The sequence below is a fragment of the Mustela putorius genome, unplaced genomic scaffold, assembly GCF_011764305.1.
Source record: "Mustela putorius furo isolate JIRA1106 unplaced genomic scaffold, ASM1176430v1.1 tig00003942_pilon_pilon_pilon, whole genome shotgun sequence".
Classification (NCBI taxonomy): domain Eukaryota; kingdom Metazoa; phylum Chordata; class Mammalia; order Carnivora; family Mustelidae; genus Mustela; species Mustela putorius.
Window position 1 is genome coordinate 11277077 of NW_025422087.1, and position 13577 is coordinate 11290653.

The 13577-nt window shown below is 34.7% G+C and overlaps 1 protein-coding gene across 3 annotated transcripts in view; it reads right to left on the reverse strand.

Annotated features, from left to right (window-relative positions):
• Positions 1 to 13577, reverse strand: part of ALG5 (ALG5 dolichyl-phosphate beta-glucosyltransferase) — a 39920-nt gene that overhangs the window by 9560 nt on the left and 16783 nt on the right. For all 3 annotated transcript variants that reach the window (XM_045069749.1, XM_004770770.3, XM_045069750.1), the window contains one exon: positions 4657 to 4716. In XM_045069749.1, the coding sequence (XP_044925684.1) occupies positions 4657 to 4716 (60 nt within the window). The remainder of the gene's footprint in view (positions 1 to 4656; positions 4717 to 13577) is intronic.

Genomic DNA, 13577 nt, shown 5'->3' on the forward strand with positions numbered 1-13577 from the left:
GGCAACCTACTGAGAGTCTATGTAGAACATTTACTATTTCAAACTATTTAATATTTCTCTTCCTCCTTTTGGTTTTTGCTTTTTAGAACTGCAATCTTTAGTATCATTCTTCATTTACTGGCTTTTTCTATCATCATCAAACAGAAACATGACTAAGTGATATCAGGACAAAGCAGAGAAAGCCACTGACCTGAGCAGATCTGTATTTGAACCATGGCTGCATTAATAATTAGGAGGGTGACCTTGAGCAAGTTACTTCAACTCTCTCCATCCCACTTTCCTCATCTATCAGATGGGAAAGAAAATGCCCACTTCACAAAGTAATTGTAAAGATTAAATGAGATAGGGGTGCCTGGGTGGCTTAGTTGTTAAGCATCTGCCTTCCGCTCAGGTCATGATCCCAGAGTACGGGGACTGAGCCCCACATCAGGTTCCTCACTCTGCGGGAAGCCTATTCTCTCTCTCCCACTCCCTCTGCTTGTATTCCCTCTCTTGCCGTTGCCTCACTCTCAAAAAATATATAAATAAAATCTTAAAAAAAAAAAGATTAAGTGAGATAACAGTCAAGCCTTTAGCCAATCGTTTGGAACAGACATTAACAGGAACTCAATAAATGTTTTTAATAAAGGAAGAAAGCTTGAGAGCTCACTTTTAACCTCTTGACCACAACTTCATTTGTGTATTACATAGGGCAGGTATGTGAAACAAATTTCTTTTTAAGTGTGTGTGTGTGTGTGTGTGTGTGTGTATACTTGTATGTGTTTTTATTATGTTTCATGTCAAAAAGGAAAAAGTCAAATAACACAGTGAAACAAAATATCTGCAGTACATGTAATTAAAAATGATTAGCATCCATTCTTTCTACATTAGAAAGCTAACATTTTAGAACTCTTTAGTAATAAAAAATAAAAAGTACAGTCATAAAGCAAATTGGACACAGTCTAAGAGCAGCTCACAGAAAAGGACCCAAAAGAGACTTGTAGACATATAAAACAATGGTCATTCTCATTAGTGACCAATAAGACCAAATTTTAACTACAGAATGATGCCATGTTACACCAGTCAAACTGGCAAAAGCTAAAAAGAATCAAAGCATTAAATCTTTTGTTAGGATATGGAGCAAAGGGAGTACTCCACTAGTGGGAATATAGATTGGTTACCAGTTTGGAAGAGCAATTAGACAAAATGTTTGTAAACTGTAAAATAAACTTTGTGAAAGGATCTAGCACTTCCCATTTATTACCTGGAATCGTTAGTTATGTTCTGATGTAAATAAGTCTTACCTCTCTAAGCAGATAGGGCAGAAACCTCATCTTAAAATACTTTGGTAATCTCACAACAGCTTGCTCAGTGCCTTCCATATAAAATATTTCCAATAAATACTTGTTGACTGATTAAACCACCAAAAGGGCACTTATGCTTAGGAAAGGAACAAATAGAAATTGAAAGATAGAAAAATTAAAATTAAAAGGTAGAAAAAATAATGCCTATAAACTATTCTCCTTGAATGATTTTTAATGTGATTTAGGTGAGCTTACTGGTTACCAAATGAAAATATCCCATGACTACTTTTGCTTGGATCTTAATAGATTTTTGTTTGCTTAAAGATAATGGGTTATTTTTTAAAAAACAGAAACACGTGGGGTTCACATGAAGACCTTATTTGACTTCTAACATATTTAAAACATAACAAGGTAAACTACAAACAAGAGCATCTCCCTTTAATTTTTCTAACCTTGTAAAATATCTTACAAGACTTCTAAAAATATATTATGGAACAGAGTTAGTTCAATGAAACTAACAGTTGTAGAGTAACATTATAAAAACTTCTGAAGTAGACATTTAAAATATGAAGAGAAAGACACTCACTACTTTAATATTAACAATAATCTCTCTAATGTTAATGTCATGTAAACAAGGAATTCAGATGAAATTTAAAGCTGAATGATACTTAAATTATCTTAAATTAAAAGAAGTCCCAAGATTTAAGCCAAGACTCTTCAAAGAAAATTTAAAGATATCAAATAAACACTAACAGAGTCTATTTTGAATCCTTTAAAAACGATAAATCCAAGAATGCCAAGACAATGTAAACATCCCTGTTCTAACTATTATACAGAACACATGGGCATGTGGATACACTGAAGATGGTACAGACTCCAGTGGTGCTGTGTCATGTTTGTCTTCCAAGAGAGCAGCAGACAGATGGTAGGATTAACAGAGGATATGTCTAAAAGTATTCAGGAAAGAGAGATCTGAAAACTATACAATTAAGCTATTGAAGTTGCTGTTCACTATCTTGATTAATTCTTTTGTAATCTTCTGTCGACAGACTGATCACCATATGCAAGGGTTCAGACTGTGTATAGCATCTTTAGAGAAAACTGGAGTGGCCCGGGAAGGGAAGGCCATACTGCACTTTCTCGCACGTGCGGCAGGTGGAAATGAACTTGTGTAAGGCAGGTAGGGTTCTACAATATACAGGATCTGAACTACAAGCCTACTGAGCAGCAGTGATGCATAACATCTGCAGTAGACTACTGCAGGTTTCTCGCCAGTGGATCAGTTTGTCCTTCTTTTCTACAGAGAAGCAGCTGATTCTGTGGGCTTCAAAGGTACGACATCAACCACTAGGTTTTAGAGATGGAGGAACAGATGAATGGATGACAAAATAAATGATAAATACATAGATCCTGGGATAGATCCCTTGAGGTCTGACTAAAAGCAGTACTAGATACAAAGGAGATTTAGACAATACCACAGTCGTATTTAAATATTATTGCCAGGAAAAATTCAGTTTTCAACTAATGGAAGTTCTAAATGAAAAGAATTTACACCATTAAAAACAAAACCAAAAACTTGGTTCCTTTCTCCTGCCACGAACAATAAATACAGGTCCCAGCTATCTCTTGCCTAGAGATTATTTCACTAGCTTCCTAATTGTTACTCTCTTGCTTCCTATTTTGCCGTATCTTTTTTAGCTTCACCAAAGGGATTATCCTTCTTTTCTCCTACATTTTTTAAAAAGGAAAAAATTATACATTAAAACCATTAAATTAATAGTAGCATAGTCTTAAGTATTTTTGTTTGCACAGATATTGTTACATAAGTAATTATGCTGTATTTACAATACTATAATCTTTTTTTTAATACAATCTAGTATTTTGGATATTTTCCTGTGTTATTATGTAGTGTCCACTATCATGTCTTATGTGCTGCATGATATTCCATCCAGGAGAAATATCTGTAATATTTTCTATTGTTGGGATTTAGTATTTTGTAGTTTCTATTGTATAATTATAAAACAATGTAAACATCTTGGACATGTACTTTTCCTTTTCTTCTCCCTTGTGTATCAGTAAAGTGATGAAGCTGCACTAGCTAACCACTAACCATTCTTTCAATTTTAACTTCTAGTAGTAGGATACTCTTTATGGTTAACAGATTACCTTTTCCAAATACTATAGAGAGTCCATACAGACACAGAACATTGGATCAGATACTGAAGATACTAATTTATTTCTTAAGGAAAGAAGAATCTTGAGCATAATCCTTAAGAGGTTCTATGACGCTGCCATCAGTATATCCTGAAAAAAAATTATTATTTCTTTGTATCTTACTGCAGAATTGTTGAGGGAAAAATTTAGCCTTTTATTCCACTGGTTCTCAAACTCTGGTATGGATTAAGTTGACCTGGGAAAATGTTAAAAAATGCAGGTCCCTGGTCTATCCCTCTAGTCTGATTCAGTGTGTCTGGGATTGGCTCAGAAATATGCATGTTTAAAACAAAACAAAACAAACCTTCCCAGGCAATTCTGATCTTGCATTGAAAGATATTGTTTTATTCTTGATTTATTTGGGCACTCTAGTAGATGAAACATTAAGACTATAACAGACAGGGGCACCTGGGTGGCTCAGTGGGTTGAGCCTCTGCCTTCAGCTTGGGTCATGGTCTCGGGGTCCTGGGGTCGAGCCCCGCATTGGCCTCTCTGTTTGGCGGGGAGCCTGCTTCCCCCTCCTTCTCTGCCTACTGTGATCTCTCTCTCTCTGTCGAATAAATAAATAAAATCTTAAAAAAAAATTGCACAGAATAATTCTTTAATATATTTCCCCTCCCAAGTTACTCCAGCTTTTCTAGCCTAATATACAAATTACAAAATGAAGAATTTAATGTCTTCATTGAAGGCAGTCACAACTTGTTAAATTTTAAGGTGCAGAAATTTTCTAAGAGGAATAAAGTTAAAAAAAAAAAAACAAAAAACTTTAAATGAAACCCAAAATACAGTACTTAAAGTGTGCCAATATGAGAAAAACTAAAGGCAAGTTGAAAGGTTTAAAATGCATCATTTAGAAGTTTGCCTTATATTAGAACTGAATGGAAAATCTTGTATTGTAAAATAAAAAATAAAAAAGAGCTGCTTGCATCCTAAGTCAAAGTGACGTCCACATCCTTTTTGTACACTCATTAAAAAATAGTAACACAAAAATTTGATTCCTAAATGTGCTTTCACAAACCTTCTAATTATTAAAAATGTTTCTTCCTTTGAAAGCAAACTTATTTTTATGAGATTAAACATGAAAGCTTATTTTTTTGCTAAGGAATATGAAAAAAGAGAAAAGAAACTTGCTGATCATGGCTGTCAGTGAAAGCCTCACCTGAGCAATTGATTCTTTTTCCAAATGTGCTCGAGATCCACATGCAATAGCCATTTGTTCCTGAGGAAAAAGCAATAAAATGATTTTTCAGTAATTAAATATCATTACTAAAAATATTTATTTTCAATGAGATTATCTCATTTTAAGATACTGATTTTTTTTAAAAAGTAACATTAAATATCTTTTTTTTTTCTTACATTTAATATCTTTAAAGGTTTACTTAGGTGTTCAGAATATATACAGCTTCAATAAGCCTAGTTATACTTACTAAGAGGACAACAGGGTAGATATTAGGGGCATGTATGACTTGAAAATTCTTATTTTTAAGTGATTCTTCTAATTAAAAATACTGTATTAACATAGTTAGAAGGAAAAATAGTGGTATTAGAAAAAAAGGTATCTGTAAATGCTATGATTATACATAATCATTATACTCTGGGAAATCCAAGATTATCAACTGAAAAACTACTACACATATTAAGGGAATTTAAGAAGATGAGTGGGCACAGATCAAGATATATATATAATACTTTAGTCTGCATATGTACAATCAGAAAATAGAACAGAAGATGGTATTTGTAACATCAATAAGAAAGCAAACTCTGGAAATAAACTTTACAAAAAATGTGGCAATACCTAAATAAAGAACACATGTATAAGCTACCAAGGGAAATAAAAGAACCCAACACATAGAAAGGTATACCATAATCATGGATGAGCAGATGTGATAACAGTATCAAAAATCAATCCTCCTTAAAATTAATCTTTATTTTTTTTTAAAGATTTTATTTATTTATTTGACAGAGAGAAATCACAAGCAGATGGAGAGGCAGGCAGAGAGAGAGAGAGAGGGAAGCAGGCTCCCTGCCGAGCAGAGAGCCCGATGTGGGACTCGATCCCAGGACCCTGAGATCATGACCTGAGCTGAAGGCAGCGGCTTAACCCACTGAGCCACCCAGGTGCCCTTAATCTTTATTTTTTAAAATTAATCTTTAAATTTAAGGTCATACCAATAGAAATATCAAAATAATTTCTCACTAAACTTGATAAGCTATTTTTATAGTTAATATTGTAAAATAAAGAACCAGAAGAGCCAGGAAAATTCTAATAACGAGGATTTAATATATATTATAAAGCTATAGTAATTAAAACAAAGGTATTAGAATGTGAACAGATAAATCCATGGACCAGAATGGAAAGGCCAGACACACACACACACACACACACACACACACACACACAATATGGATACTTAGAATATGATAAAGATGACATTTTCAATCAGTAGGGAAAAGATGAACTGATAAATGCTGTGGGACATCTAGGTAGCTACTTGGAAACCAAATTAAGCTGAACCTGAGCCTCATACTAAATAGTAGGATATATTTCAGATACATGAAAGATTTAAGTGTAAAATATCAGGAATAATTTTTTAAATGATCTCAAGGAAAGCATAAGTACACAAAATCTAGAAGAAAAATCAATTTGAGGAATGCCTGGGTGGCTCAGTTGGTTAAGCGGCTGCCTTCGGCTCAGGTCATGATCCCAGCGTCCTGGGATTGAATCCCACATTAAGATCCTTGCTTGGCAGGGAGCTTCCTTCTCCCCCTGCCTTTGCCTGCCACTCTGCCTGCACTCTCTCTCTCTGACAAATAAAAAATATATATATTTAAAAAAGAAAGAAAGAAAGAAAGACAAAGCAATTTGACAATGAATTTTTAAAAAAATTGTACGGTAAAACAAAAATCCAAGCATATTCAAAATTAAAAGACACATAGGGGTGCCTGGGTGGCTCAGTTAGTTAAGCATCTGCCTTTGGCTCAGGTCTTGATCCCAGAGTCCTAGGATCAAGTCCCGTGTTGGGTTCCCTGCTCACCCGGAAGTCTGCTTCTCTGCCCCTCCCCTAGCTGGTGCTTTATTTCTCTGTCTCTGTCTCTCTCTCACTTGCTTATTCTCTCTGTCTCTCCCTCTCAAATAAATTAAATCTTTAAAACAATTAAAAGACACATAAATTGGGGGTAAATATTGGTAATTTATATTATAGACAAAAGGATCATTTCCAAAATGCTAAAGTGCCCCTATGAATTATTATAAAAGTAGCCTGATAACTCAGCTGGAAAAGAGGCAAAGGTTATGAATACAGTGTTCATAAAAGAGGAAGTGAAAATAGCTCTTAAACAACTGAAAACATCCTCAATCACATGTATCCCAAGAGCAATGCAAATACAACCTATCCGTGTTTACCATATGGTGTCTACACGCCCAACAGACAGGAATATGAAAATTATCAAGACTACAAATACACATATAATCTGATCCAGCAATTCCACAACTAAGAATTCTTCCTTTAAATAAACTTCTTATGTATGAAAGGACTTTCAAGTAGGGTTAATCATTTCAGTGTTGTTTGAAGCAGCAAACTTGCATGTCTATCCAAAGGCATTAGTTATGACACCGTAAAAGAATGAGGAAGGACTTAGCTGTATAAATATGGCTCAATCCCCAGGATACATTGTTAAGTGGAACAAGAGAACACTGAATAGTGTAACAGTTCACATTTTTAAATAAAGAAAACATATACATCTTCCAGACGGATATACAAGAAATTAACACGGGTTACTTCTTAGAGTAACTGAGTGGCTGGGAAATGAAGGACAGGCCTCCCTTCACTGTGTATCTTCTTGTGCCATTTGACTTTTGAACTATTCATCAAAATAAACAAAACTGAAATTGCATATTGTAGGGGGAAAAAAGGCAAGCATATAAATTTACCTATAATAAAACTTTATTATAAAGAGAAAATGTCATGTCTAATCTCACTACCTAAAAGCAGTCGTTTATAGTACTTTATTTATTTCCTAGTGTTTTCTCCCCCTCTGCATTTAAAACCATAGCTGAAATTTACCTACATATCAGTTTTATCATTCAAAATAACCTAAAAATTTCTTACATTCAACTCATTATTTTTCAATTTTTTATTATAAGTATTTTCAAACAATACACACAAGCAGAAAGACTAGGAAAATGAAGCCCCCATGTGCCCATAATCTGGCTAAACAATTATTAATACATGAAAAAAAAATACCAATGCATGGCCAATCTTGCTTCCTCTAAAGCTCCTCATCACTATCCCATCCAATTATAATGGCATCCCATTATAAATTGCTGTATATTTCAAACACAAATAGCACTATCCCAACTAAAACATTAATAATTCTTTAATACCACCAGGTACAGTTTTCAGATTTGTCGACTTATCTCATAAATATTTTCAGTTTATCTGAATCAAAAGCCAAATAAAATTTATACAAATTAGTTGATGTTTCTTTTACCCGTGTGTTCCCCCCACTTCGGTTTAATTTTCTTCTTATACTCTATTTGTTGAAGAAACTATGCAATTTGTAGAATTTCCCAGATGTTGGATTTTGTGGACTGTACTCACATTGCTGACATTTATTATGTTCCTCTGTCTCCTATATTTCCTGTAAACTGGTTGTTAGAAGCTTGATAAAATTCAAGTTTACTTTTCAAGAACTTTAGCAGAATTGCATGTCTGTCTTTCTTTTTTGTGTCAATGGTGAGGGCAATATTATATTTCACCATAATGATTCACCATATTTCCACTGTTGCCTATATGTTGACTATTTCTAATTTGCTTTTAGAAAGGTGACCAAAAGAACATCTTTGAATATAAAACTCAATTTGTATTTTGGATCTCCTCCTTTGGAAAAAGTGTCATAGTAGCAGAATACTACACTGAACATATGAACATTTAAAAAATGAATGTTTTGGATCTCCTACTTTGGAAAAAGTAATAGAAGCAGAATACTAAACTGAACATATGAATACTAAACTGAACATTAAATGTTTATGTGCCAAATTATTCTTTAAAAGGCTCTCTATATTACCACTAAATGGGTATGATATTGACTACTTCATCAAATCCTTGCCAGTTCTAAGTATTCTTATTTTAAATTTGTTAATTCTATAAGGGGAAAATATAACCACATGTGATCTAATTTTCTTTTCTTTATAATAAAAAGGTAAACTTGGGTGAAATTTTAGTGGCTATTGTATTTTTTATTGTATTGTATTGTAAAGTATGGTTACATACTTTGCCTACTAGTTAGTAGTAGGAATACTTTCTTCCCTTTTTCTGGCAGAGGTACTTTGCCAGGAAGGGAGAGAATGCTTTTCTTTCTTTCTTTCTTTCTTTCTCCCTCTCTCTTTCTCTCCTTTTTTTTTTTTTTTTTTTTTTTAAGATTGTGTTCATTTATTTGACAGAGAGACAGCACAAGCAGGCAGAGCAGCAGGCAGTGGGAGAGGGAGAAGCAGGCTCTCTGCTGAGCAGGGAGCCGGACACAGGGCTCTACCCAAGGCCCTGGAATCACGACCCGAGCTGAAGGCAGTGGCTTAACTGGCTGAGCCACCCAGGTAGGTGCCCCAGAGAATGCTTTTCTTAAGGAAGACAGTATATCGCAAATAAGCTTCAAAGTAAAATCCAAGAAGAGCAGCAATGTTACCGAGTATTAGATGGGGGAGGGGACGGGAAAGGACATCTTCCTACCTTTCAGAGACTGAGTAGAATTAAAATGTCATTTAATTTAAAAAAATGCCATTTAATTAAACTAAAAACAAATTAAAACAACAAAGGTTTTCATTCAAAAGTTTTTCTCTCAGTGTAAGTCTCTAAAAGCTTTTAGGAGAAGTTTGTATATCTGCGGTTCTGATGTAAGAACTGAATCCCTGGTACTGACCTCTTCATCATAAGGAATTCATCTAAACAGCTTTAGAACAGTTAGCTGTTCTTCAGGAAAAGATAGTCTTGCTTTTAAAACTGCTCATATTAGAAAATGTATGTAAACATGAAGTCTCTTTTAAGCCTCTTTCAGAGTATTGCTAATTTTTTTGTGGGTGTTGAAATGAATACTTCAGTTACTATGCCAGGTAGCTTTTAAAAGTGGTAAAAAGTGGTACCATATTGTCTTCTAGAAAGAAATGCTCCATCAGAATCTCTTACCTAGTACTTCTCCATTTAAGTATTTCCTCACAATTCACTGGAGAGAAGAAATAGACTAGAAGAACTAAATAGTGTTAATTTATATCAATGATTATCAGTAGTAACATTAGAATTAGCTCTGAAAAATCAAGCACAAAGACTATGTTAATAATTAGAGGTAATGGCTATTAAGTGCTCAACATATGCTAAACAATTAACCATAAATTTTTTAAAATTTTAATCATTACCTCAGGATTATGAACTTAGGGCTATTGTCCATTTGTTAGTGATAAGGAAATGAGGTAGGTGGATTAACTGGCCCAAAGTTATATGCAGTCTGAACCTAGGAGTATTTGAGCTCCACACCCACAATTAAGAAACATAAGAAGTGGGGGCGCCTGGGTGGCTCAGTGGGTTAAGCCTCTGCCTTCAGCTCAGGTCATGGTCTCAGGGTCCTCAGGTCAAGTCCCACATCAGGCTCTCTGCTCAGCAGGGAGCCTGCTTCCCCCTCTCTCTCTGCCTGCTTGTGATCTCTGTCTGTCAAATAAATAAATAAAATCTTAAAAAAAAAAAGAAAGAAAGAAAGAAAGAAACATATGAAGTAGAAATGGGAATTGGCATAAGTACTCCAAAAGTAAATGTAACTCCAAATGAGGTGGATATACAGAAATAAAGTTGTGACAATTTAGAAATTAGTAAAAGAAAAGTCAGATAGTAAAATTAATCATATTCATCCAAGGTGGGCAGAAATGGAAAACTTAGCATATAAAGTGAAGTACTGAGTTAAGAAAAAGTTTTATTTATTAAAAAACTATGTTTTGATAAAAAAAATCCTATCCCTCTTTTTTCTCAAAAGCAGTAAATGTTCATTATTAAAAACAAAAAATAAGGGTGTCTGGCTGGGTTAATTGGAAAGAGCATGCAACTCTTGGTCTCGGAGTTGTGAATTTGAGCTCCATGTTGGGTACAGAAGTAACTTAAAATCAATCTGAAGAAAAATAAAACTTTGAAAAGATATCTCCACTCCCACTATCCAAAGACAACTGATATTAATACATTATTTATTAGATAGATAACTAGATAGGGCTACAGCTATCTCTATAGATACCAGATATTTAAAACTTATTTTTTCACTTAATAATATATGCTGAATAGCATTCTATATGACAATGAATTTAACTGTGTAAATGAATATTTAACACTTTAAATCATTTCTAATGTTTCCTCTAAGAAATTATATTAAATATATTTTTAAAATGAGGAAAAAAATCCTTGGAAATTTATTTTATACACATTCTTAATTATTTCCTTAAGGTAAACTTCTCAAAGCTGAGTCAAGGGATATGTATTATTGAATCAATGGATGTGAATTATTTAAACCTTTTGGTTCTTATTTTGAACTTGTTCTATAAAAATATTACATTAATCTGCACAGACTCACCTGATAAATTTGGCAACTTTATTCTTTTTTTTTTTTTTTTTAAGATTTTATTTATTTATTTGACAGAGACAGATCACAAGTAGGCAGAGAGGCAGGCAGAGAGAGAGAGAGGAGGAAGCAGGCTCCCTGCTGAGCAGAGAGCCCGACGCAGAACTCCATCCCAGGACCCTGACATCATGACCTGAGCCGAAGGCAGCGGCTTAACCCACTGAGCCACCCAGGCGCCCTGGCAACTTTATTCTTGTTTTCTTTTTATTTGATGAAAGGTGCCTAATTATTTCCCTGAGTTTTTTTTTTTTTTTTAAAGATTTTATTTATTTATTTGACAGACAGAGATCACAAGCAGGCAAAGAGGCAGGCAGAGAGAGAGAAAGGAGGAAGCAGGCTCCCCGCCAAGCAGAAAGCCCGATGCGGGGCTCGATCCCAGGACCTTGGGATCATGACCTGAGCCGAAGGCAGAGGCTTTAACCCACTGAGCCACCCAGGTGCCCCATTTCCCTGAGTTTTTAATTTATTTTTATTTTTAAAAGATTTATTTATTTATTTTGGGGGGGTGGGCAAGCAGGGGGAGGGCAGAGGGAGAGGAAAACAATCCTCAAGCAGGGAGCCTGGTGCGAGGCTGGATCCCACGACCCTGAGATCACAACCCCAGATGAAATTAAGAATCAGATGCTCAACCGACTGACCACCCAGCTGTCCTTTCCTGCCTTTTAAATTAAGAGAATTTTCTCTTGACAATCATGAGGATATTAAATTTATGAAAATCTTTGTGGTCAGCAAAAATTTTGGTTAACGTTAAGGTTTCAGTCTTCTGGAACAAGGTTGGTAACCTATGGCCTCTGGGCCAAAGCCGGCCTACTGCCTGCTTTTGCATGATCTATGAGCAAGAATGGTTTTTCAAGTGTTGTTAAAAAAAAAGAGTATTGCAACAGAGACCATATGTGATCTACAAAGCCTAAAATATTTACCCTCTAGCCCTTTAGAGAAAAAGTTTGCTTTCCCTGTTCTTAAGAGATACCCACTTTCAAACCAGGTTTGTTGGCATTATATACCTGCTTTGGTAGGAAGCTCGTGTCCTTCACTGTGTGATCTGCTGAGACAGACTGTCCTGAAAGTTCCACCGAGCAAAATCTACCTCTTCTTACATTTTCAAGACTATCTTTCTTAATTTTTGTGTTCTGCCTTGTTGGATTTTCACAACGATCTCAGCAAAATGCTTGTGTAACTGCCAGGTCTATAAAACAAATGATTTGGAAAGTTAAGGGATTTTTTTGGATGCTTGGCCATCTGAGAAGGTGACACAGATATACTTGGCTCTTAGACTTGCCCACGGTCCACAAAAAAAGAGGAGAAACAGTAATTGTCATATTCTCGTTTAAGGAAAAACCAAACCATGCATATATGTATGAAGTGTTAGGGTCCCCAAACCAAACTTAACCCAGGACTACTATATTAAAGACAAAGGAACATTTAGGGACATTAGTTAGCAATCACTCCAGACTGAGAGGTATGTGTGTTGAAGGTGGGATGGTTAGTATCTTTTTCCTGTAGTTTTTCTCAGTGCAGTTTTACTCCTTATCTGTTATCTTTCGTCATTTGTGGACTTCAAAACTTAAAAACTAAGTTTACTGGAACTATAACTAAATGGAAATCCAAGATCCAAGTCACAGCCTAAGGAATTACTCTATGGTTACGGAGTGCCCATTTCTTGTCATCTATTTTGCCTATCTAGGGAGTTTTAATTCTATTTTTATAGTTAAGCCACTAAACAAATGATCATCATATATTTTGCTTAGAAAAATTACTGTAAAACGAAGCACATTTTATTAAAAGAGGTAGCATAACTACTGGTTAAGAAATTGAAAAGCTGGGAGAAAAGCTTTGTACGTAAAGAAAAAAGGTAACAGATAAAATATTTGGAACCAAATCGAAATCCCTATTTTATTTGTGTATTATACAAAGCTCTATTTAAATTACAGGTTTAGTTTAAAACCTTAAAAGATCTTCTTTGGAGAAGAAATTGTAAGTAACTTTTCTAAATACATTAAGGATAATCTATCCAGCACTGTAAGTGGAAATACAAGCACAAAGTAGTAACAAATTTCTTTTTCTTGCAATTAAAAATAGTATCAGCTGAGAAAACATTAGAAGCCATTACATCTGGAGAGTCAACACACTAACACAGAAGATACTGAAGCTAACTACTGCCATCTAGTGAGTTAGTTATGTAGCCATTATAGGATTTGACTACTTTGGAACCCACGTTCTGGTTTCATTATTTCCAGAACTGTTCTAGTCAATTACTAGGTCTTAAGGGAACATATACGATTCATGCTTATCAAATTTGTGACTTAAATGAATTGAGAACAGAATGGGAATTACATTAAAGATAGGGAAAAAGTCCTACAGCCTGACAAATGCAAATTGAACATTTTTGATGCTAATGTTTAATGCAGTCACACTTCCTCAATTCCTAAATAA